Source organism: Castor canadensis, chromosome 12, assembly GCF_047511655.1.
Source record: "Castor canadensis chromosome 12, mCasCan1.hap1v2, whole genome shotgun sequence".
NCBI classification, from domain to species: domain Eukaryota; kingdom Metazoa; phylum Chordata; class Mammalia; order Rodentia; family Castoridae; genus Castor; species Castor canadensis.
Genome location: NC_133397.1, coordinates 96,995,965 through 97,022,593, shown reverse-complemented (window position 1 = coordinate 97,022,593; position 26,629 = coordinate 96,995,965). Strand labels below are relative to the sequence as shown.

Here is a 26,629-nt window from a genome sequence, read left to right as displayed (position 1 = left end):
TCCAAGGGTCATTCATGTTGTAGCAAGTGCCAGATTTTCCTCTTTTTTTTGGTGGTACTCGAGTTGAACTCAGGACCTCGTGCTTGCAGGGCAAGTGCTTGACCACTTAAGCCATGCCTCTAGCCCTTTTTATATAAGTTATTTTTCAGATAGAGTCTTTCATGTGCTTTTGCCTAGGCTGCCCTCAGACAGTGATCCTTCTACCTTCACTCTCCAAATAGGTGGGATTATAGGTATGAACCACCATGCCCAGCTTGTTTTTGTTTTTGTTTTTTTTGAGATAAGGTCTTACTAACCTCTTTTGCCTGACTTTGAACTGTGATCCTCCTATCTCCACATCCCAAGTAGCTGGGATTACAGGTGCATGCCACCATGCCTGCCTGTCCTTTCTTTTTAAGGCTGAATAATATATCTGTGCACATATGTACCACATTTTGTTTATCCTTTCACCTACCAATGGACACTTGGGTTGCTTCAACCTTTCAGCTACTATAAATAATGCTGGTATGCACATAGATGCATAAGTATCTCTTTTTGTTTTCAATTCTGGCATATGAACATGCCTAGGAGTGGAATCACTGGGTCATACAGTAATTCTATGATTAAAGTTTGAGGAACAACCAAATGGCTTTCCACAGCAGCTGCACCATTCCCACCACGATGCACTAGAATTCCAACTTCTCCATATCCTTACTAAGTCTTACTCTCCATATTTTGAAAACATCCCTTTCACTTCAGTTTCAGTTTCTCAATTGGCTAGTTGTATATTTTCTTTGGAGAAATGTCTACTCAAATCCTTTGCCCATTTTTGAATTGGGTTGTTTTTTTTTATTGAGTTATAGGATATTTATATGCTTTGGATATTAATTCTTTTATCAAATAATGATTTAATTTTTTTTCTGTTGTGTGAGTTGCCTTTTCATTCTCTTGATAGTGTCCTCTGATGCACAAGTTTTTAATTTTGGGGAAATCCAAGAATCCTGTTTTTTTCTTTTACTTTTGGTGTCATACTAAAAAAAAAAATCATTGCCTAATTCAAAGCCATAAAGATTTTTCAGGTGTTTTCTTCTAAAAGTTTTATAATTTTAGCTATTATGTTTAGGTCTTTAATCCATTTTGATTTAATAATGTTAGGGAAGGCTCTAACTTCATTTTTCCACATATGAATATGCAGTTTTTGTAGTGCCCTTTCCATGGAAAGGTGTACTTTGCTCATTGGAAGATCATGGAATCCTTGTTCAAAATAAATTGATCATTAATGTAAGGATTTATTTCTTGGCTGTTTATTTTGTTCCATTGGTTCATATGTCTACCATTATACTGATACCACACTGCTTTGATTACTATGGCTTTGTAATGCATTTTGAAATCAGGGAGTGGGAGTCTCTGGACTTCACTCCTTATTTTCATGACTGGGATCCCTTGAAATTCCATATGAATATACTGCTGGGTTTTTGTATATTTTTCTATTTCTTTAATAAAATTGGAATTTTGGTAATTTTCACTGAACCTGTAGTCACTTTGAGTAGCATTGTCATCTCGGGTTATATTCCCTTATTTGTATCAAAACTTTTCATAGTTTTCTGTGTACGTATCTTTCACTTCTTTGGTTAAGGACATTCCTAAATATTTTTATTGTTTTTTATGTTACTGTAAATGGAATTTTTAAAATTTTCCCTTTCAGATTGTTCACTGCAAGTGTATAGAAATATAACTGAAGTTTCAATGAATTTATATACTGCAACTTTGATTAATTCACTCATCAGCTCTAAAGCTTTTTGAGGATTCATTAGAATTTTATATGCATAAGATCATGTCATTTGAAACTAAAGATAATTTCACTTCTTCCTTTTAAATTTTGAAGACTTTATTTCTTCTTCTTGCCTAATTTCTCCAGCTAGCACTTCTACTACCATGCTGGATTGAACTGAATGTTCTTTCTTCTTTCATGTTCATTAAAATGTTCATTATTTTATGTCATGATGGTGACAAATTTTCATATTTTACTTGGCAAAATGAGAAAGTAAAAACCTTATGTATTTACACAAAATATTTTGGAAATAACACTAGCCAAAAAAAAATGAGTGAAAATAAGTCTGATAATTCTCACTGCCTGTGCAAGCTTGTCCTAGAAACCTAACTAGGAGCTATGGGAAACTAAGAAAAGACAAAAGACAAACATGCAGAAAGCTGGGGTAAGGTGGGCTGGGCGTTCTGATGGAGACACACACCAGTCTCGTCCACCTCCAGTAAGTTTATTACATATAGTGGCAAACAAGGAAGTAGAGCAGTAATTCTCGCAGTGGTGGGGGGAGGGGAGGGCGGGCATGACACTGCAGTTATCGGGAAACGGGAGGAAACTGCGATCACTACTCTCTGGATGTGAACATCTCGGGATTTTGCCCTTGCCCCTTCTGCGGCTGGGGGCGTCAACCCAGCCTGCAGACATGGCTGTGCTTATGTCAAATTCCCATAGGCTTCTCATAATCTGACTCCACTAGATGTCCTCATGGAAGCTCCCAAGTACATGTGCATGATTCTACAGGTAGCAGACCTTCTGTCCCCATTAGAGGGGACACTAGAGGACAGGTGTGGAGTTAGTGATATCAGGACCCCATAAAACCAATTAAGTGCAACACCACTTGAGGGCAAGCTGGGAACCATCTAAATCAACATCAGCTGTTAAGTGAGAACTTGAGCCCCAAATACTGCTCTAACCAAGAAAGAAGTGTCCGTTCTTATAAAGGGCACAATCCCAAGAAGATAAAGTGCACAAGCCTGGACACTTGCAAAGAGGGCAGATCTCTGCCCTGCTTCTGGTCTATGTTGACCTGAAGGCCAATACATGGTCCTCTTCTCAGGAGGATGGGCATACTGAACTGCCCGATGTCAGCCTGGGCCCCCACAAATCACACAGGCTCCAGGGACACTTTCCTCCTGCTGCCTGAATAGACACAAATGCACATGTGCACATATATGCATAGGCAGGTTCTGGCTTACAGGTATAAGAACAAGCTTCAAACTCTAAGGATACAGCCTCAGTGTTAAGGGCACTGGTTTTGTTTGTTTTTTGTTTGTTTGTTTGTTTGTTTTTTTCATTTTTCTTTTATTATTCATATGTGCATACAAGGCTTGGTTCATTTCTCCCCCCTGCCCCCACCCCCTCCCTTACCATCCACTCCGCCCCCTCCCTCTCCCCCCCCTCAATACCCAGCAGAAACTATTTTGCCCTTATCTCTAATTTTGTTGTAGAGAGAGTATAAGCAATAATAGGAAGGAACAAGGGTTTTTGCTGGTTGAGATAAGGATAGCTATACAGGGCATTGACTCACATTGATTTCCTGTGCGTGGGTGTTACCTTCTAGGTTAATTCTTTTTGATCTAACCTTTTCTCTACTTCCTGGTCCCCTTTTCCTATTGACCTCAGTTGCTTTAAGGTATCTGCTTTAGTTTCTCTGCATTAAGGGCAACAAATGCTAGCTAGTTTTTTAGGTGTCTTACCTATCCTCACCCCCCCCTTGTGTGCTCTCGCTTTTATCATGTGCTCATAGTCCAATCCCCTTGTTGTGTTTGCCCTTGATCTAATGTCCACATATGAGGGAGAACATACGATTTTTGGTTTTTTGAGCCAGGCTAACCTCACTCAGAATGATGTTCTCCAATTCCATCCATTTATCAGCAAATGATAACATTTCGTTCTTCTTCATGGCTGCATAAAATTCCATTGTGTATAGATACCACATTTTCTTAATCCATTCGTCAGTGGCGGGGCATCTTGGCTGTTTCCATAACTTGGCTATTGTGAATAGTGCCGCAATAAACATGGGTGTGCAGGTGCCTCTGGAGTAACAGTCTTTTGGTTATATCCCCAAGAGTGGTATTGCTGGATCAAATGGTAGATCGATGTCCAGCTTTTTAAGTAGCCTCCAAATTTTTTTCCAGAGTGGTTGTACTAGTCTACATTCCCACCAACAGTGTAAGAGGGTTCCTTTTTCCCCTGCATCCTCGCCAACACCTGTTGTTGGTGGTGTTGCTGATGATGGCTATTCTAACAGGGGTGAGGTGGAATCTTAGTGTGGTTTTAATTTGCATTTCCTTTATTGCTAGAGATGGTGAGCATTTTTTCATGTGTTTTCTGGCCATTTGAATTTCTTCTTTTGAGAAAGTTCTGTTTAGTTCACGTGCCCATTTCTTTATTGGTTCATTACTTTTGGGAGAATTTAGGGCACTGGTTTTGGAATCAAATCTTCACTCTATGTTACAAGGTGTGACTTGTGTGCAGATTGATTCAGCTCTCTGAACCCTAATTGTGTCAAGTATAAAGGCAGACAAAACATTATCTGCATGTATCCCAGTACTACTGCACAGGTGCAGAGGCCCTGGCACTAACCTTGGTCCTCCTCACTACTGCTCCCTCTCCTTAGACGTCACTGGGGACCTCAATCCATGCTGCCCACTTCATGGGCTCTCATAGGGACAGAAATGGTCTTCTTACCCCAAGTGTTCACACATGGCTTTCTGTCTCTGGAGATCATGGACATCTGAGTCCTTGTGACACTTCCATCTCCCTTTTCTTTGACTCTAAACTTAGTCATTAGGAAATGAATCTGTCCTAACCCAGATCTTCTTGACTTCTATTTGGCCTGTCCAGCCTTATGTTTCCCTTTGATCTAATCTCCTTCTCCACCCATACTTTTTTTCTTTTATTTATATGTGCATACAATGTTTGTGTCATTTCTCCCCCTTTCCCCTGCCCCCTCCTTTACCCACCCCGCCCCCTCCCTCTCCCCACCTACTCTCTCGCTACCAGGCAGAAACTATTTTGCCCTTATCTCAATTTTGTTGAAGAGAGAGTATAAGCAATAATAGCAGGGACCAAGGGTTTTTCCTAGTTGAGATAAGGATAGCTATACAGGGAGTTGACTTGCATTGCTTTCCTGTGCATGTGTGTTACCTTCTAAATTAATTCTTCTCGAAATAACCTTTTCTCTAGTTCCTGGTTCCACCCATATTTTTTAATTGCACTGATCACAGAAGTTTTTATGTGCTCTTTCTTTTTCTAATAGATCATCTCCATTTATTTTTAGCAAGGCAGAATAATATTAAATAAACATCAACTATCATCAGAGACTTAGTAAGGAGCTATTTTCACTTTTGCTTAGAAAATGAGGTGTCAAAGCATAACCGGATGAAAGGGTGAGCAAACACAACCTCACCCGCTAGCCAGCAGGACCTGTCCCTATGCCCACATTGCACAGTTTTGTGTTGCTTTTCAACTGTGAGGCTGTTTTGACCAAGAGATGAAAAGGTCCATTGTTAGGTTTGTGATCAGAAAACATCAGCACATATACTCTTACCCTTTCATCTGCTCTTGTATTTCTACCTAATAAGCTACAACATGCAGGTTCATATAGCAGAAAGGAAGGAGAAATTGAAGCTCATTTTTGTTAAGTATAAAATTTTCACTCCTAGACTGATTCTAGAACAGTTCATCCTACATCTTAGAGGCCCATGTTTCAAATCAAAACAAGGGCAGCTTCTGGTGAAGTAGGAGAAAGCCACACTTTCCATCAAGCCACAAAATAATGAGGGCAAGAGAGCCAAGGAAGTTTCAAATAACATTCTTTTTGTGCCATGCCACGGAATGAGACCCCTGATTCAAACTAGATTTTGTAACATGCCTCAAAAAAGCTGAGGAGGGCAAGCAGGATTTCTTTCTTTCTTTCTTTCTTTTTAAGATCAGAAAAAGAGAAGAAAACTGTTTCCTATCTCAATTCAGTTTCCAAAAACCTCTCTCTGACCACTGTTGATGCCTCATTCTCTGAGGCATCTTGTTCAATCAAAGCAAGTTGAGGAAGCCCAGGCACCTGAGAGAGGAGAGCGATAGAGTGGGGCAGAGCTCTGAAGAAAAAGACCTCCATGTGCTCCTGGTGAGGGACCTGGAAGGGCTCTAATGTAGTCAGTTCACTGCAAGCCAGGTCTCCACAGAGATGTTCCTGAGTACAGGGGGCCAGGGCCTGCCTGAGGGGGAAGTTCACACACAGCACCCCAGCAACCCCCTCAACTCCTCTGGAGTAACACCAAGGTTCTCTCTAGAGTTATCTAGCCTTCTCTGTGTTCCCTGCATGCTAGATTTGGGGAAAACAAGTCTGGGGCCTGTCCTTCCCTCCTGGTCCCTCTTTTCATCAAAACTGAATATCCATGTTTCCTTTGCTCTTCCCTTCCTCATAAGCTTTAAAACTAGAAATTTGATATGCCATAGATGAACAAGCCAAAGAAGGCAGGTCTCAACTCAGTCTCCTCTGAGAGACAGCTCAGCCCATCTGAGCCAGCCAGTGAGAAGCTCAACAGAACATAGGAAGCAAGTCCACTGGCCAACACTGGGGGTGTCATGCCCAGCATGCCACACCCTCACTTACCCTCTGCCCTTAGTAGTCATTCATGTAATAGGCAGAGAACAGCTTCCTATGGGTAATCAGGAGCCATGTTTTGATGGGGTGACAAGGGCCAGGCCAAGATAAGGGTACACTGGCTTGGAGCCAAGACTGTGCAAAGGAAAACAGGGAAAAGCCACATCTCTCCCTCACTTAAGACAGGCAGGAAAAGGAAGACAAGTAATGGAGCTGGGGCACAGGACTGCAAAAAAGACTGCTTCTTAGCATCTGGTTACCAACACAAGATAATTACATTTTATTCTTTATAGCTGAGCCAGCTGAGCTCTCTGTCCAAGCTGTTTGCTTCAGATATAATAACCTTTTAGAGCCTCTGTAGTGGGTTAGGGCACAGCAAGAGGCCCCCAGAGTGGCCCTGGGATGCATATGAGGGTATACTTTGGTGATCTAGCTCCACCAGAGGGCAGTCCAAGTCAAGGGGCACTTGTGGCTCATTTGCTGAAGGTACAGATATCAGAATTCCCATGAGGTTATGACATAGCACCCCTGAACTCCTCACCATGGGCTCCCTGCATAGAAGACCCTGGGGCACAGGATCCAATAATGTATATGCCCTCATCAAAAAGTGGTCTAGACAGTGTGGTGGCAGGTGCCTGTAATCCCAGCACTCGGGACAAGATGGCAAGAGGAACTTGAGTTCCAGGCTAGCTTGGACAACACAGGAAAACTCTGTCTCAAAAACACAAATGGAGGGGGAGGAAGAGAAGGAGGAGGAAAATGAGGGGGAAGAGAACTGCCCCTCTTGCAGTCTTCTGGACATGTCTAGAATTGTGACACTAAAGGACTGGGAAAGAAATGCCACATTTCTCATCTGAACTGCCACACAAGCACAGTCCTAACTATCTGAAAATGGGGCCATGAAGGTTCTCCAACGATATTCTGCTATACATAGTAATAACTCATACTAGAAAGCTTCAGTGAAAGATACATTGTACTTAAAGAATTATTGCTTGCACGGTACTGTCTACAGAAATATTTTTGCAAAAGCAAACTGTAACCATTGAATGAATAAACAGAATGTGGTATATACAGTCAACGGAAGATTATTCACCCTTAAAAAGGAAATCCTGCCATATGCTGCAAATGGATGAAAACCACAGATGTACACTAAGTGAATTAAGCCAGATAAAAGAGAACAAATACTGTATAATTACACATATACAGGGTCATGAGTAGTCAAACCCATACCAACAGAAAGTAGATGGTGGCTGACAAACACTGGGAAGAGGAGTAGGAGAGTCATTGTTCAATGGGGATGGAGTTTCAGTTTTGAAAATGAAAAGGACTTGCAGATCTACTGTACAACTATGTAAATATACTTAACTTTTATGTAAATTTTGTCATAATTTAAAAAAACATATTTTGTGCTAGTTTAAATGATGTTCTAAGAGACAATCAGATAAGTATGTGACAATGTGACAGTGACAATGGTCACCGTCAGGCCACCTGATTAGTACAGGAAAGAGGTCCCAACAGCAGGAGGGTGTGGGATGGTGCAGCTTTGTGGCAGCTTGGGCACATCCAGCAGCCTACAGTCGACCACTAAACATCTCAGGTATAGGAACACTGGGCTCCACCTTCAGGCTTCAGGGCTCCATTTTCTACTCTCTGTATCAGGTTAACGCAGTTGTGAGTCACAGGAAACTTTGATGAGTCTTGTGCCACCCTCAAGGGTTCAACAACCCTCCCCCACACACACACTATGACTCAGGTTCCTCCTCTGTAAAGTGGACCTCACCACATTAACACAGATAGTTGTGGGGTTAAAGTCAATGAGGTAATTCAAGGCCTGGACACATTGGGCTTGAGTTGGTGGTGCTGCAGAGGGAATGCTGTTCTCTAGAACCCAGTTTCCTGTTTCAGTATTAGCGCTGGTCTGGGGGGAGTTGGTCAGGATATAGAAGCAGGTAGCGATGGGCATGGGCCCAGTGAATTTCATCTCACTGTCTCCCGGACCCCATTGATGCTGGCTGTGGACCTGAGCTCACCAGCATCTGGAGCTTCCTTCTAACAGCTGGCATGCTTGGCTCCTTGGATTAATTGGTTGGTACCCTCTCTCATCCCTTGCTGCCTCAGTTCCCCAACAATTACAATGGTCTTAGCCATAGTGAAATTCAAGATTCATAAATGAGCACACCCTGGGAAGGAGGTATCCAGCTGCTAGTTCTGATGTCCACATGGCCCAGAAGCAATTGAAGCTCAGTTACACATCCACCCCCATACAAAGTGAACACCATTCTGTTGGTCCAGTGTTTGGGGTTCTTGACATATGCTTCTACATCAGAAGAAAAAAATGTGACAAACTAGTGCAAATTGCATGGGGAGCAAATTCTAGCCCAGCACTCTACCCCTAGAAATAATTGTGTACAATGTCAACTTGCAAGACTGAAGCAGCAATCAGGCTACTGCCAAGATCTGGTTGTCAGATTTAAGCAGTAGCATCCCAATAAAATACATCACAAGTGGGGACCCAAGAGGTATTTCCCATAGTAGGCCTCTCCTTTCTGGGAGGCAAAGGGCTTCAGCAGTCAGGAGACTGTCCAAGGAGGAGCCCACTCAGTGCTCAGGTACACAGCTAGTACACACAGGGCTTTACCCCGTGCCTGTCTACCCTCTGCTCTTGTTCGGAAGATCTCAGTGGTTTGAGAAGAGGTTGGCTAAATTGCGTATTATGAGGATCACCTGCATTCATTGACCTTTGCCAAAACATTTCTTCATAGCAATCTGCCTTCACTTGTATTAAATGACTGTCCTAATTCTCATCACAAAAACAAATGTACGATGAAGATTCATTCTTTTTCTGTCCATGACCCAAAGCTGTCTTCTCCCTCATTCTCCCAGCTCCCTCTACCCCCAGGCATTGGCATGGGCCAGGAGAATAAAGCACACAATTCCTTATTACTAAAGTGAGAAGTGCTGAGAGAAGAGAGAGAAAACGTGGATGTTTCGCACAGTAAGTTGTGATGGTATGGAGGTTAATGACCCCTGCTAAAACTTTCATGCACCCTTTCTTCAAGGACAGAATCCCTAGCTTGGTAAGTATAAAAGCTGTCTTTCCCCATTATTTGAGACTTCACTCTGCTACCAGCAAGATGGGTGAGGTGGAGTGAGCTGCCTGTTCTCCCCTCAACTCTCTCAGGTCCCTGTGGTTGGAGCAGGCTCTCAGGCTTTGGTACCAGTGCCCACAGCTCCAACTGAAAGCAGACACCAAAGCATGGATGTTCATATTTCCTCCCAGCAGCCTCTGAGGTGCACATGCCTTGCCCCTGATTCAGGAGTGATAAAGCAAGTCCAGAAAGATGAAACTGGATAAAGGTCACATGGAGCTATAGCCCAAGACCATCTTCCAATTATCCAGTCTTTAGGGAGCAACCTGCAGATGTCAGAAAGAGCATCAAGCTGCACATTCCTCCAAAGCAAGTCAGATTTCCTTCTTCAAAAAGGATTCCTACTTGTCTACCTATCAATTTTATCCTGCCATTCCACGTCAAGGGAATTCTTTAGTTCTCATCTCTCTAGTCCTCCTCACAGCACCTTACTGTCCTACACCTCACTCCTTCCCTGAAGTCTCTACTCCTTGGCACACATGTCCCTGGCTCCTTACTTCCCCACTCTTGGCTTTCCAATGGCCTCTCTTTGCCTTGGCTCCTCTCATCCATCCTTTGTGATCTTATGTTCTCTGTGGTTAACTACAAGCCATGTGTGGATATCTCAATTTCCAGTCTACCTCTCAGTTATTTGTGCCTAATAGCCTGTTAGACAGGACTCAGGTACAACCAGCACATCCAAGACAATTCACACAAAATACCATCCTCTTCCTCTCTGCCAATGTGACCACCTACCTGTTCTGTTTCACTTCCTCCATCTGTCACCAACACCCTCCTGGGGTACTGCAGCAGCCTCAGAATCAGACAGATGCTCTCTCATCCAGTCTCTACAAGCTCATCTACCACACTGTAACCACAGTGATCATGTCTTATGACTATTTAAAACTACCCCAGGATTTCCCAATCAAAGAGAGGCTACAGTTCTGGCTAGGTAACCTGGTCATTGACCTGACCACAACCTGTCCGTGGAGCCCTGACACCCCAAGTGTCCACTGTGTCTGTAACTGCAGATGTCAGATACCCACTTCTCCAGACTCCCTGGCAGGTCCTGTGACCACAAGGACTTGTGTTGGCCACTTTAGGGAAGATTTCCTTCCCTAGTGGAAAGGGAGAATTAAGGAACCCTGGATCATCTTCCCTATCATCAAGCATTATCGGGCATAGTCACTGGACATTATGTAAAGGCTGAATGAGCCGCAATCTCACAATGTTGCCATATCTGCAGGAGGGCAGACAGGAAAGAGTGGGGGTCCCAATGATGCTTTTGAGGCAGTCAGCCATAGACCAGCTGCTCCCAGAGTACTTGCCAGTGAGATTATGAGTTTCCCAGTGGCTTACACCACTGTCAGGTGTATTTTCATCAGTTGCAGACAAGAACTCCAAACTGAAACATCTGCAGACCATGACATCAGATGACTTAACCTCCCCCAGGTGTGTCCTCAGCCTTCTTAAAACACCATTCTCACCTTCCTGCCCACACCAGAATACCTCTCAGCCAAGGGTGTTCTGGTGAGAATACCCCTTTCCAGGAAGTTTCCTCAGATCGGTTTTCCTCGATGGCATCTCCTTAGAACCATGTACCTGCTGATTCCAAGGGTCAGCTATATCGTATTTCCTTGTCAATATTCCAAATGAAATTTGGAATTTACAATCACCTAATGGCAACCCAAACAGCCCACTAGCCTAAAGGCAACTTTGCATACTAGAATTTAATTAAAAACGGCCCCTCTTCCAGTAAGCAAATACTACTCTCCCTTAGAGTAAAATGTCCATTTATGTCTTGTTGGGGCAGGTGAGAATAAAGAAGAGGAAGAAAGTTCCAGGTCAGGCACCAATAGCTAAGGAATCAGGTAGAAGCCAAACAAAACCACAACAGGGGCATGATATTCCAGGGAGACACTGGAGTTTGGAGGGTACACTAGACCAGGAGGGACTGGGGAATGCTAGACCTCCTGGTCTAGTGTTCCCTCCAAACTCCAATGTCTTCCTGGAATACTGTGAAGCTGACCCAGCTGCACCAAAGCAGACACTCAGTAAATTGTTCCTTGAATTCCTTGAAGTTCATGCTTGGGGTTCTACGAATAGTTAGCAGAAAGGCAGGGAACATGAAGGGAACCATTTGAGTGTGTGCCCAGCATGCCCCACAGTCCTGAGCTCGGCATTCATCTCTCCTTTGCCTGTAATAGCCCCAAAGCTCTTCTGATAGCACACAAAATAAATAATGACATAGGGTGAATTCTCCCCACCACACAGGTTGTACCCTCCTGCATTTCTTCTAGACAAGCCCATGCTGTTTCTCTTCCTTTTGTAACCTCTCCGGGGGCTCTGCCACCACGCAGTTTATAACACCTCCCTATTTAGTATCATCTGTGAATTTCATTACATGGCTGTTTGCTGTTTCTTCCAGCATCATTAATAGATACTAAACAAAACCCAAGCATGTAACCATGGCCTACTGCCAATGGTTGGGCACCCCTCCCGACTTAGCCTCCTGCCACTTACCACAGCTGCCACCTCATCTCTTCTCCCTGCCAAAGAGCAGCCCCCACCAACTGCAAGCCACAGAGGGGCTCACCTTTCTTCTAATTGCACTTAGTTACACAAGCAGGTATCCCCTAGAGGCCCCAGAGAGTATTTGCCAAAGGAGATGCGATCTTTACATGGACTCAAGAGCTGGCAGCACTCACCCTGGGTGAACAGTGTGCCCCAGCTGCCCTTCAATCTAGCTGCACCCTGAGATGAAAGGACAGCAGTCATTCTACCAAGTATGAAGTTCAGTGGTTATTTTTCTCTTCAATTAAAAAAGAAAAGGTTCTTGGCTAAGACTTTATAAATACATTTTAAGTTTAAAAAGTCATGTTTCAGTAGAGCATGGTAACTCATGCCTACAATCTCAGTTACTCAGGAAGTAGAGATAGGGACGATCTTAGCTTGGTTCAACAAAAAGTTAATGAGACCCTATCTTAAGCAACAGGCCAGGCATGGTGGTATATGTCTGTGATCTCAGCTATTCAGAGAGGCATAAGTAGGAGGATCAATGTCCAGGCCAACATGGGAGGAGCATTTATAGTGAATCGTGTTTTGAAAACATGTACTCCTTATGTGTGTAAATATAAAAATGAGACCTATTGAAACTATTCCAGGAAGGGGGGTGGGGGGATAAAGGTGAATGATGAAGGAGAAGAATTCACCTATGATATAAGAACTTTTGTAAATGTCACAATGCACCCCCAGTACAACAGTATAACAAAAAGAAAATTAAAAAAAAACAAAACATGTACTTCTTGCCAGTAGAGTAGTCAGCTGGTTTAGAGTCTCTCCCCACCTGAATGAAAACAGAACCATGAGAGAAAAACCCAGCTTTCTGTGTGTCTCCTGCTGAAAGATTCTCACTATGTGGTCCCCAAGGACACAGGCTCCAGTCCCCACCATGTCACTCATTAGCTGCACAACATTCAAAGCAGCACAGGGCCTCCCTGGTTCAACATCCAGAGACAAAATGAGTTGCTCAGAAAGCTCCCTATTTGGGATTTCATAGCTCACTTACATGGAAAATCTTAAAGTATCACTTCTAGCTGAAGTGAAGGTAGGACTCAAAAAGATCTGTGTACAATGTACCTATGTGTACACCAGCATTGTTAACAACAGCTGAAAGATAAAAACAACCCAAAAGCCCATCAATGGATGAATGGATAAAGAAGACATGGTATATCCATGCAATGGAATCTTATTCAGTCTTTTAGAGCAAAGAAAGTCTGATGGAGGCTCCAATGTGGATGAACCTTGACGACATCATGCTGAATGAAATAAGCCAGTCATAAAGAAGGACAAGTAGCATATTTTTCCCCTTGTATTAGGTATGCAAAGAAGTCAAATCATAGACAGAAAGAAGGATGGTGGCTTCTAGGGGTTGGGGAAGAAGAATGGTTAGTTGTTCTCTAATGGAGAAAGTTGTTTGGGAGAATGGAAAATTCTGGAAGTTACACAGTAATGTGAATATATTTAATACCACTGAATTATACCTTTAAACTGGTTAAAAATGGAAAATTTTGTATTCTGGATATTTTAGCACAACAGAAATAACAATAATAAATCTTGAAACATGGAATGTCCAACTTGCCATTCAACTAGGGATGCACAGATATTGGACAAACCATGTGCTCTCCCCACCAGCTCATAAAAGAGGCAATGTTAACCATGCCAAGAGACAACAAGTAGACAACTCCCCATGTAAGATGGTAACTCTCCTCAGGAACTAATAACATGGACACTACACAGCACATACCACACCATCCTCATTTCCCTCATTATCCCACAGGTTGGGCAGGGCTAGATCACACTACATACAGTCCAGCCAGTGACCTCAGTCAGTAGCTTGGAACCACATTGGGTAGTATTTATATCCTAGAATTAGGAAATGCTGTCAGTCAAGTTTTCTTCTGGAAAGTCAACAGACCAATACAGTATACCTATAAACCCTGAGAAGACTTGGCCATGGGACACGGTCACCAAAATCACTGTGGCACAGGACCTGACATGAGGGAACTTCTGAACTGATAGCCTTGGTTTTCATGTAGCCCAGGAAACAGGCTATGAAGCTATAGGACATTAATCCACAGGCCCCGACTATGCAACCAAGATAACAATGGACCACAGCACACAGGGTTTGGAAGCGCTCCCCATGGAAGTCAGGCTGGGCATCATACAAACTGTTGAGGAAATACAGATTCCCAGACAAGCACACTGAGAAGGCTGCTGTGTCCACAGAAAAACCTCCTCCACTTGGAGCATCGAGGAAAAAATGGACAACATTTGAAGGGATAACTGAAAGCTCCAGTGCTGTAGAAAGCTAGTGTGGACGGCAGGAGCCAGCCCAGCACTGTCACTCTGGACATGTCCTGCCAACCTTGTGCCTCCATTGACCCCACCTCCCCACTGCCAAAGGCACCACTGTCTGTGGCCTAGATCCCATTCTGCATTTACTCACACTGGCCTTCTTAGGGTCAGTAAGAAAAAGGACCCTGAGTTTGCTGTTTTTCCAGAGAGGCACATGATCTTTGAGACATCTGCTCAACACATGACTTCCCTGGGCAGGTATCCCCTGACCTCACTTCCTCTGATAAGGATAATCAACACTAACATATTCCCTAACAGGATAGAGGTAGAGAAAAAACAAAACAACAACAAAACCAGAATGTGCTACTTTATCCACTGCTGCAAAACAAACTGGCTATTTAAACAACAGTTACCCAACTGCTTAAAAACATTTTTCCCCCAGTGTGAGGAACCAAACTCAGGGCCTATGCATGTTAGGTAAGTGCTTAGCACTGAACTATATCCCCAACCCTAGAAATCTGCAACTTGAACAGAGTTTGGCAGGATGCTTACCTTTTCTCCATGTGAGAACAGCTGGGTAGTTTGGACTAGGGCTGGAGGTGCCACTTTCAAGAAATCACTCACATGGAATTTAGCTCAGACAAGGACTTAGGATCCTGGAATCTTCTCCACGTTGGCCTTTCCACAGGGCTGTCTGTGCACCCTCTCACATGATGGCTGGGTTCCAGAAGCCAGCACACACAAGAGACAGGAATGTGAGCTGCCAGTCTTTGAAGACCCACACTCAGAGGTGACAGTCACTTCTGCTGTGCTCTATTGCTCAAAGCAACCACAGAGCCCAGGTTCAAGGGTAGAGGACTCTAAATAGCAGAAGTATCCACAAATTTGCAACCATCTTGCATCTACCACAGTAAGCGATGAACTAAGGACTGGGGGTGTGGGGGTGTGGGGGTGTGGCTCAGCGGTAGAGTGCTTACCTAGCATGCATGAGGCCTGGGTTCCATCTCCAGTATTGAGAGAGTGAGAGAGAGAGAGAGAGAGAGAGAGAGAGAGAAAGTAAATTTTCAGCTTTGCTTGAGGAGTAACTTATGTACCACAGACACACAATGTCTTAACAGAGCTTGAACTAGACTCTGAGCTCCATGAAGACAGGAACCTGTTTGTCTACACAGTGCCTAGTATAGACATCCAATAAATATGTGGTGAATTGTTGAATTTAGCAAACCCATGCCAAAGTTTCTTTCTTCTTTTAAATCACATCAGAATTCTAAAATGAAGGACGGGAGGAGTCTCAGTTGCATATGAGCAGAAGAAAGAATTCCAAATTAGAAAAACAAAATCAAGGCCCAGGAAAAGTGAGAGGAGATAGAAACAGCCAGGTTGCAGTTTGTTAAATTGGTCCCAAACGATATGCAATAGCTTAATAAAAAAGGAGAGAAGGAAAAAATTGTGCTGACTGATCAAAAATTATTAGCCAGAGTAGAGGTGATTTTAGCTGTTTACAACATTGAATATTTAATTTAGTCTCAGGGAAATCTTCCTATATAAATGTTTTGCTTCCAAATGGAAATAACTTTCCAAATTCTCTAGGTGGCACATGACATCATACAGTAGTTGCACTCCTGGAAACAATTTTAGGGCTCCACTGCATCTTTGTCATCCACAATTTCAACATTTTAATAACACACAAATAGCAAAATAACCTAAATTACGTTCCTAATAGAAACACTGTTTTACAGTAAAATTCCATGACACGGATCTTTCCAAAGGCAGATGGCTCTGCTGCATAACATTATTACATACATAATTACCTACATCACAAATATTTCCAAAATCAAAACTGCTAAGCTTCCTTGCCTGTCCCTTTTCCTTATGCCATCTCCATGGCAACCTGCTTCCTTCCCCGAGACAAAGAGAACCTAGAAGACATCTTTAAATTGGCATAAATTAGAGACAAATTCTTTATTTAATCAGACACAGCTTACTCTAATGATTATCACACACCAAAATTATCCAGAAATAATCACTGTGTCTTATAAAAATAAACCACTGTAAACAGACCTTACTGTTTATACAAGACGACAGTATAATTATAAACATGGCAAGCTTCTAATGCCATTGCATCCTCTCTCCAGTTTTTTCAGCCTCTGAAACCTCTTAAAACTATATCTGCAGCCACCCCTTCCCTGCCCACACAGCGCCACTGGCCTTTCCTGCAAATGAGCCAGAACAGGTTCTGCCTTGAATGCCCAAGGGTTTGTCTGCCACTCTCACCTCCTGCAGATGCAGAGCTCAACCCAATACAGGTGTGCCAAAGTTGATATTGTCAGCCACAAGACAAAGAGTCACTAACCTAGATGCAAGAATGTGACACACAGTTGGGCAGAAAGCATGCTAACTTTGATAATTGGTGCTGGGGCAGTAAATGCAGAGTTAAACAACACTTCATCCCTATTACCACAAGTCCTGTAGTTCTTGACCATAGTTAAAAATACCCTGCCAAGTGCCCAGAACAACATTCCACATCAAGCAGAATTTCCGAGAAGGCTTGGGCTCCCCATGCACTTACAGTGCATAAAACACCCAAAGAGCCACCATGGAGGCCTGAAAGGCCATCTCAGAGTATAAGTACAAGCCACAGCTCACCAACTGAGTCTCCAACTACTGCTCCACCTTGAAACAATTTTGAAAAAGCAATTGTTATAAATCTCAGTATGGCACAGAACTGAGACAAACACATACTTACATTATTTTTCTTTTAAGTCAACAAATAATTCACAACCATGGAGTTGGTTTTTATGGAAAAGCAGGAAGTACAGAGGAAAAAATTTCAACTGAGGCTCCTAAGAGTCAAGCCTAGCTTAACTGCCTTGTCTGGTAAGACATATGCTGAGTTATCAAGGGATGAAGCACACATGTGCACACACATAGCCCTTCGCTGCCTCAGACACTCCCAGTTGCCTCAAGTAAACATTTGGGAAGGACACACCTGCCTTTCTGCCCAGCAAGAAGGGCATCCTGCTGAAAAACTGCCTGAGCACCTGCCCAGCTTCACAGATTCTGACAAGGTGACAACCAGTTGACTGCTTAAGCACCACACATGAGGTATCCCTCTCCTGTCTGAGAAATCTTCCTTTCTTCATGCCCAAAATTTATTTTCTGTACAAGCATCAATAGCCACCTACATTGCTATAGGCAGGCTTCCAAACTGCTTAACTTAATAATTAGCCTTTAGCCCCTACTTCTACTTTACAGAAAATACAAAAAACTGAGAAGTACGCTAATGGCAGTACCAAGAAATGACAAAAAAAAAAATCCAGAAAATGATACATTTTACAAAATAACTGTCTCAGTTTTGTCAAAGAATCAGTACCTTGAGAAATAAAGTTATGAGAGTGACCTAAGAACTTTGGTTCTCAGAAAAGGTCTTGCCTGAAGGGGCACTTGACAATTTATGGAGCCACCATGGTTGTCAAACCCTAGGGGTAAGGGGGAGCCAAAGATATTGGCACCTAGAGTGTGGATGCCAGTGATGGGGTGCAGCTAAACACAGAGGCTTCTCAAATTGGCCATAGATAGGGTCAAATCCTGATACACCCATACTATAAGTGGAAAATGCATTGAATACACTGAACCTACAAAGGTTCAAAAGGTTGTTTGAAACCTTGCTCACAGCCACCTGCAACACAGCACACTGCAGCACAGTGTGGGTTGTTTCCTGTGTGACCACTGGGCTTTGGAGAGGTAGTTCACTGCCACTGCCCAGCATCTCAACAGAGGACAGTACTATGTATCACTATCCCAGGAAAAGATGAAAATTCAAATACTTAAGTACAGTTTCTAGTGAACATTCATCACTTTGGCACCATCCAAAAGTGGAAAAATCTAAGTTAAACCACCCTAAGGCTATGACCGTCTTACCTGTGTACCTCCATCTTACGCACACCTCTGAATAACTGTTCCACTGTTAAGAAACCCTGGTCTAGAATAAAAAGAGATGAAGGGCATAACAACTAACAACAAGGAGTGAACCTAGTTTTAAACAAGACCACAAAAGGTTTTTAAGGGAAAATCAGGGAAACTCGAAGAGGAGTGGTATTTGATACTGATTTGATAGATCTGATTAGGATATTCTTGTGCTCTTACAGTACTGTAACAGAGCATCTTTATTCTTCAAAGACCTATGCTGAATTATCCAGGGATGAAGCAACATTACATCTGTAAAATTAGCTTCCTGGTTTACCCAAGACAGACAAACAGAGAGAAACTGAAAGAAGGAAATAACAAATGTGGCAAAAGTAATGGCAGAATCTGAGAAGATACAGGTGTTTGTTGGATGCTGTTTTCTTTTCTCCTCCTTTGAGACTGCTCATGACAACAGATGATAGGAAGGAAAAATTCAAGCTCTTTGCAAAAGACAAATGCAGAACATTCTGTTTTACACTTAGAGCTCCCTCATGCACATAAATGCTTGCATACTGCAGCACCTTGTGGGCACTCTTCAGGGAGGCTGAGGGTCCATGACCCCTCATGAGGCTTACAGGTGACAAAAGGGAAAAGACATAGTGGAGAGGGAGCTAGGTACAACATGAAAAAGAAAATGCTCCAGGAGTCCAGATGTGCATAGGAGAAAAGGGCTGGGGACAGCTTCATGGAGGATGTGACAGTGAAAAGAGTAGTCTTTTGAGGCAGACAAAAGGTGCAGGAGTGAAAAGTATGGGATACACAGAGGACACAGAATATTATGTTAATTATGCCAAAGAGCTGAAAGAAATGGTGTCCTATAAGCAAAATGGACAGCATGGAGATAATCCTGAAGGGCCACAAATACAGGGACAACTAGAGCTGGGAGAGTTTTGAACGCAGAGGCAACTTAAGGAACATTAGATATAGTAACTGTCTGATTGTGGCTCACTCACTGGCTGAGATGCAGAACACCCCTCTCAGGGCCTTTGCTGTCACCACAGGGCAGTGTTAATAACCAGAAAGTTCTCCACTTGTACCACTGTCTGTGGCATCTACCAAGGAAGCCATTCATTGCCTCTTAATTATAGCTGTGTGGTCAGCTCCTTCCAGATGCCATCCTTCTGCTCTATGAAGAGACATGCTGCCCTTGCACATCCTCTACTGCAGACACAGCATCCTCACCAGATCAGCAGTGGCTGCTGAGAGCAAGAGCGAGCAATCAGAAGTGTGGATGACGCTCTGGGGACACAGGCAGGGCTGACACAGGTTCAGGCTGGATGGAACTTTTAAGGGAGTCTCCTCCCTTAAGACAAGGTTTAGCCCTTCCCCAAGAATGAGAGCTCTCTTCCCCTTCAACAGAATGTATGCAGGAGCCCAAGAACGCCAAAGGGGTTGGAAAGGGCTGTCTATAGCCCAAAACAGGTACTATCCTGTTGCTTTTCCAGATAAGGAAACTTAAGCTCAGAGATAGAAAGTGCTCACCAAGATGGTATGCTCTTTGTTCTCCTAGGACGCAGGATCACGGGGCCAAACCCAAGCTGCATCTGCTACACTCTGAAGTAGAAATGATCATTTTTCTAAGAATAATCACCAGTGATTGAGAGTAGGCAGAGGGAGTAAAGGACCATGCTGCCATTCCCCAGCTACCTGGACACGTGAGGAACAAGAACAGACATGGCCCCAGAAATAGAAAAAAACACAACTAAAAATAAAATTACAGTCAGTCAGTGATGGCTTGATATCACAAAACCTCACAGAGAACAAAGAAACCCCTGGAGTCACTGAGACACAAATGAAAGGAATTATATCACCCACCCCATCTTTTAAAGGGGTTCAGAACCCTCCTTACCTCTACCTGGAAAGCTTGAGTCTGCTGGGGTAAGCTGGGCCGGGACCTGGTCCTCACTTTGTGGTCCATAGATGGGCTCTGGAAACAAGGGAGGGAGAAGGATGTTTTCCTTTGTTCTGTTTCATCTACAAGCTATAAATGTGTCCCTTTACCAATCTGCTGAGGTAAGGAAGGAAGTGGCATCATGCTGGACCACTGCATGCTAGAAGTCCAAGCTCCTTTCTATAGTAATAAGACCTAAACAGGCCCTTAGGCCAGTCCAATTGTAGCCTGCATCTATTACTTGTGTCCCTATCTCCTCTGGAGATAATATCAAGTGATTTTCATGAGAATGTTTGTTTCTTGACCAAATTTTTCTTTGATACTATGTACCCTAGTGGTGATTTCAATGTGTCAGAAGAACTTTTGGGCACTGGCTGGCTTAACAATACAGGGCAAGAATTCATTGGGAGTGCATTAGGTTCCCATTTAAAGATGTGCTGGGCAGCATTTGTGCTGGTGTTTCAAGGCTTATTACCATCAATGACTATGACTTTCCATGCAGGAGGCAGCCACTGCAATGCTTGGTAGGCAAAAAGCTGGGAAATAAGTGAGCAGACATCTCACTCAGATCATATATGTGGTTTGTGGAGGCCATGCTGTGAATGACCCCACATAGATGCTCCAATGTGCCCTTGGAGGCATTAAAAATGAAGGAGAAAAACTTTAAAACTGGGGAGAGAACACTGGAGTTGGGAGTCCCAGATACTACATGTATCCTCAGGGAAGAGGAGGGACCCAGCCCACCTGGGCATGGGAGAAATACCAGGACTCAGTGAGAGACAGAGAAAGGTGGGAAATGCCCCATGCACAGGCAGGAGGCAGAGGCCCAAAGCCCCTCACGGACCCCATGGGACAGAGAACAAAACTTAGAGAGGCTCAAGGCAGCAACAGTAGGGTGGGCAGGGAGCTGCCTGCAGAAGATTTAGATGCTAGACCAGCGAGTTTTCATGTTGCAAAGGGACAAATTTAAGCCTCATTGGAGGACATGCACCTTGCAGACATGCAGAGGATGACTAGAGAGGAGACAGGTAAGCTGATACAAAAAAAGGGGCAAGTGGAGATGGGCCTGTGGAGAGAAATGAAGGCAGCTGCTCAGGGCTATCTTGGTTCACATACGGTCCCACATACCAACCTAATCTGCTAGCTCCTCAGCCATCATCCCCAGTCTCCTGCAGCTACAGCAAACACCTGTCCTCAACAGCAGCCTGGGCACCAGTGTGGGAGGGCTGGGGTCAGGCACACTGTTCTTCACACCAAGCTGCAAGTAGGCCCAAGTTGTTGCAAAGGTCAGTAATGTCCTGCATCCAAGGGAGAGTGACATTTAACAGCAAGCAGAAAATTCCATAGCAGGTCAGCTGGTCAGTAGATCACATGGAGAAAGACTTTTATCCTATTCTGTGAAGAGAGGACCCTTTGCTTTCATTTTGTGCTCAGCCTGCCCTAAAGCATCTGGTTATGGGGTTGATTCCTAAGGTGGAAAAAGGGCAGGAAAGACTAGGTGAACTGAATGGGGGTGCTGGTTGGGGAGAGGGCCTCCCACTGTGTTAGGAAAACCCTGTGATAAACTCCCTACTGGAAGGTGTCAACAGCTCCAGGCACCTGGAAGAGCAGCACTGGAGTCCAGGGGCCCCAGCAGGGCTATGCACACAGGCTCTCTTCTCCCGTAAACTGGCAACAGTTAATCATGAAGGTCATCATAAGTATCATGGGACAAAATGTAACATTCCCTGCACTCACCAGGGCAGCCAGCCCATAGTCACCTCCAGCACTGTTGCTGTGTCTCTGTGAGGGGCTGTGCTGTAGGGTGCTTAGCAGCATTTTTGGTCTCTTTCCATTAGATGCCAGGAACACCCCACCCTTCAGCCATGATCACCAAAACTGTCTCCAGGCACTGCTAAAGGTCCCCTGGCGGACACATATATAAGGCTAGTCTGTGCCCTCCCAAATTTCAACGCTGAAGCCCTGTTCCCCAAGGTAATGGCATAATGGGAGGTGGGGCCTTTGAGTGATTGCCTCATGAATAGGATCATAAAGCTTTACAGTGATAAAGCTTGCAGCCATGTGGAGTTGTAATCTCATGGGGTTTTTGGATCCCAGGTTCATTCACTTCCATTTAGGACATATATAGTCTGTGTCATTTACATCCCCACAAGGTCCCTGCTGTGCTTTTCCCTGGCATTAGGCAGGACCTCTTAAAGGCACTGTTCAGAGGACCCAGAAACTGCAAATGTCAGCCTCAGGGCTCACACTACTGAACACACTAGTGGAGCTAACTCCACAGGGCCCAATGTCCATAAATAAAGCTCCAGGATCTGCATCTGCAGACAGGAGGACTGAACTTAGCAGCCATACTAGAACCCTCTCCCTAACTCATTACAGTTCCAGCTCCACAAAAATCCCACCCCTGGTACCTACCAGATCTCACCCAGATCCACAATAACCTAGGCTGCCACCTAGGGCCAGCCACCTAACCTATGGGACCTGTGAAAAATACAAGTCTGTGGGAAAAAAGCAGTAAAAGGGTTTTTTCCTTTCTTCCATTGTCTCTCTGCCAACCTGATGGGGCATTTTAATTTGCTATTTCATGCCAGGTTTCCTGACTCAGGGCCAACCCGGGCTACCCTTGGTTACCAGGCAAAGCACATACACCTGTCCCAGCGCACCCCATGAAACACAAATTCAAAGACAAAATTAATTTAGTCACACTTGGATCTTGTGACAATTGTCTTATCCATGCTAAGTGAAATTAATTTCCAGTTAATAGTGCCTGAAACCATTTTGAAACTCAGGCATACCTCTGTTTATACTACTAAATCATTGTTTAACCTCTTACTATAAAATTTATTCATAAAATTTGTTCAAAGATTACTTTGCTTATATAATAATTTAATACATAAAATATGTATTTTATACTCAATTTCTATTGTTAGTTTTCTGAAAAAAATGAACTTAAAATAAAAGAAACAGATTCTCATTCTAGTCACATCAGATATATCACTCACCTATATTAACTTTCTTCTATTCTTCCATAGAAGACTTTGAGCAGAATAATTTTTTATAAAAAGCTTCTAATGCTAGTATTTTATTCAATTATACTTAATAAAACAAAAATGTTCTTCTCTGCTGCATTTGGCTTAGCATTTTTATTTTGCTTGGTGCCTTAAAAATTTTTTTCTGGAATGAACATATATATATAAAAGGAAAAAAAAGTGTCATATAAAACCACCAACAAAAAGAAATTAAAGGGGTGATGCCATCTTCTGTTCAATAAGCAATAGCAATGGGCTGTTAATATAGTAATGATTAAAAAGAATAAAAAGCAATAAAGACAACAGATGGAAAAGAAAAAAACAAAGATAAAATTATTAAGACTTTCAAGACAGCAAATGCAAAGCACTAAACCCTGGGCGATTGGGTCCCTGAAGAACTGCAGCCTCTGCATCTGGCCTCTTGCTAAGGCATCATCCCAGCAACCTGCAAAGAGCAGATACCTCTGCAGGATGTCTGAACTGCCTTCAGAAAACAGGGCATCATCTGCCTTTGCAGGAGGACTCTTTACTAAAGAAGACTTGTGACCCAAGAGAAATGAATTCACAAGCAAAGGACAAGGAGTCTGCCCATGGCAAAGGCAAGACTGAAATCCATGTTGGGCTGGCCCTCTCCTCTGGACCCCATCTTTGTCCCACAACAGTAGGTCGGGTACAGTGAAAGGACCAATCCCTCCCTCCTCTGTAGGCCCCTTCTGCTGATGCTTTGAATGCACAGTTTCCACTGGTCTTCACTGCTGCACAGGCTGAAACTCCATTCCCCATTACTAGCTGTGTGGGGCTTGGGGTGGGCTCAGTGGTAGAGCACTTGACTAGCAAGTACAAAGCCCAGAGTTCCACCCCCAGCACTGAAAAAGAAAAAAAATTACTAGCTGTGTGGCCCCAGGCCAGTTTAGTTCCTCCATCTCTCTATACCTAGCGTACTCATTTCCAAAAAGGGAAGAACATGGTACCCACTCACAGAGACCTACAGTGAGGGCCAGGTGAACTAGTACAAATCATACACCCAGTGCCCAGCACAGGAAGCACCCACAGACCTGTGCTCAGTGTCCCCAGAGGACATTCATCTGTGCCCAGCTCTGCCTCTGCAAAGGAATCCCCTGTGAGTTGTGCCCAAGTTGAGGCACCACTGTCAAGTCTTGTCTGAGGCCTTATCTAGTTTGACCTCAAGTGAGCCCGAAAGACCATCAATTAAGTAGGGTGGAGCAGTTCCCTCCTTCTAGCAGAAGCACACTCCTGCTCAGAATATCCACCCCTCACTGCACCCAAACCTAAGCCAGCCCACCAAGATCCAGTCTGTGATCACACCCAGAGTCGCCCTGGAGCTTCAAGACTAATTCCACACCCAGCCACCCACAGACAGATAAGCCCAGGGCCCTCTCAGTACACATGCTAAAGCAGCTGGCACTAAACTGGCTTCAAACAAACTGAAGTGGAATTGCCCATGTCCCTCTACTTCTACAGGGCTGCCCAGGGCAACAGAGCCACAGGCATCACAACACAGGGCAAAGATACTCAACAAGGCCCTGAATGACTGTAAGAACAAGAAGCAGGACCTGATCCAGGCAGGCAGGCAGACCACGGTCAAAGGCCAGGCCACTGGGTAAGGGGGACACACAATGGAGTTAGGGTTACCGGCAGTCAGCAGTCCAGGAACCCCAGTGAGTTCCTGGACAGGCACAGTGGAGTGGTCTCTATTATCACTCATCTTGCAGGTAACCTACTATGGTCTCAGTAACCAGCTGCATCCCAAAACCAACTTGACATGGCCTGGAGGATGTGCAGGTACTCCACAGAGTTGTGTGACCCTATGTGAGAGTTTACACACCTTGCATGCCCACCTGGCCTCTACCAGTTCCACAAAGGATGCTTTGAACAACACCATGAGGACCCCTCTGTGGCCTCCCTGGATGGAAAAACAGGTAGATCCACAAATCTGTAAATGAAATATATCTGTGGAGTTCTTGGGATCAGTTTCCAGAGGCCCACAAGATGGACACATTGCCCATTTCCTTTTTGGCAGTGCCCAGTAATACAGGCATGTAACACCAGAAAGGGGAAGGGAAATTACAGAAATCCTCCAAATACTGAGTATCACTCCATGCCAGAATCAGGCGATAACAAACAGCAGCTACTTAAAAGTGAGAAGGTAATTTTAGGACACAAATTGCCCACAAGAAGTCCAAAAGCTATTTTAAAATGCTTTATCAGAAGTCCAGGTCAAATGAATATCAAAAAAAAACATCCAAAATAGCCAAGTGCTCAGAAAAATAAGATACAAATGCAGAGCTATCTGGCAAATGGTCAGAGGCTACCTGCAGGGAAAGAGGTATCTTTCCAGAAAACAATCTGAAAGTAGCTCCATGGAGGGAAACCCATCAAGTTTGTCAGAGTTAGATGTAAATGGGAACTTAACTAAGCAGGTCTCCAAAGAACATGAGTTTCCAAAATAAAGCCATCAACTCTTTCAGCAGCCAGGCCAAGAAGAAATGGGGAGGCCTGATGACCCAATATTAAGGAATAAGGAGCAGACACTGGTGTCCACAGGGTCAGGACTCTGAGCATCTCCTGGTTTTCCCTTTTCCTGGTTGGCATCTATCCTTTCCTCCTAGCCCTCCCGGGCACATGACTCCAAGATGTCAAACCCAGGAACCTCCAGGTTCCTACAGACAAGTGTGTGGTCAGAAGATGACATCTGTCATTCACCTGGCCCCAGCTCCAATGAGCTCCCCTCAATTCACAGAGCCAAACTTGCCCCCCTTTTCATCTTCATTATCTTTCAACCATTTGCCACCTGCAAATATACTTGTAAAATGTTTTCCTTTTCCATCAGGGAATAAAATATGATGATTTCTTTTTTAAATCATCTTCCCCTTCTAATTTTCTTTTCCTTCTGTTTCTAAAATCTGTATTTTTCAAGATCTATAGGCAAGGATCCTAGAGTCAGCCTTGTTTGCTCTGCTTGGTTCTTAATCCACTCCATTCATCTGCTATCTCCCTCCCTTGAAGGATTCCTCTTTTTGTTTTCCATTAAAAATCAAACAGAAAAGCTTATAATAACTAGAAGTTTTCTGTGGAGCATGTGAATTCTCAGTGCCACATTCTGGGCAGTGTTCATGCTTCAGGGATTGGGAAGGATCTCCTATCTGAAGGGCAGTCCATTACCTGATCAAAGCCATCACCTGATCAATGAAACGTAGACTAGTAATCACAAGCCCGTATCTCTTCCCATATATGTGGGAGATACAGCATGAGCCTCTGTGTGTGCCTCCTTGCAGCCCATCCATTCCACCAGTGGAAGCTCCAATGCATGGAACTGGGTGTCCTTCG

At 43.9% G+C, this 26,629-nt stretch overlaps 1 protein-coding gene across 5 annotated transcripts in view; it reads right to left on the bottom strand.

The window, feature by feature from the left end:
* The window catches only part of Sh3rf3 (SH3 domain containing ring finger 3), a 385,180-nt gene that overhangs the window by 276,640 nt on the left and 81,911 nt on the right, over positions 1–26,629 (bottom strand). For 3 of the 5 annotated variants that reach the window (XM_074050559.1, XM_074050561.1, XM_074050562.1), the window contains exon 2: positions 20,211–20,288. The exons of 1 other annotated variant lie outside the window; for it this stretch is intronic. In XM_074050559.1, the coding sequence (XP_073906660.1) occupies positions 20,211–20,288 (78 nt within the window). Of the gene's footprint in view, positions 1–20,210; positions 20,289–21,384; positions 21,551–26,629 lie in introns of all 5 variants that reach the window. One more of the 5 variants, XM_074050563.1, reaches the window with a different exon arrangement.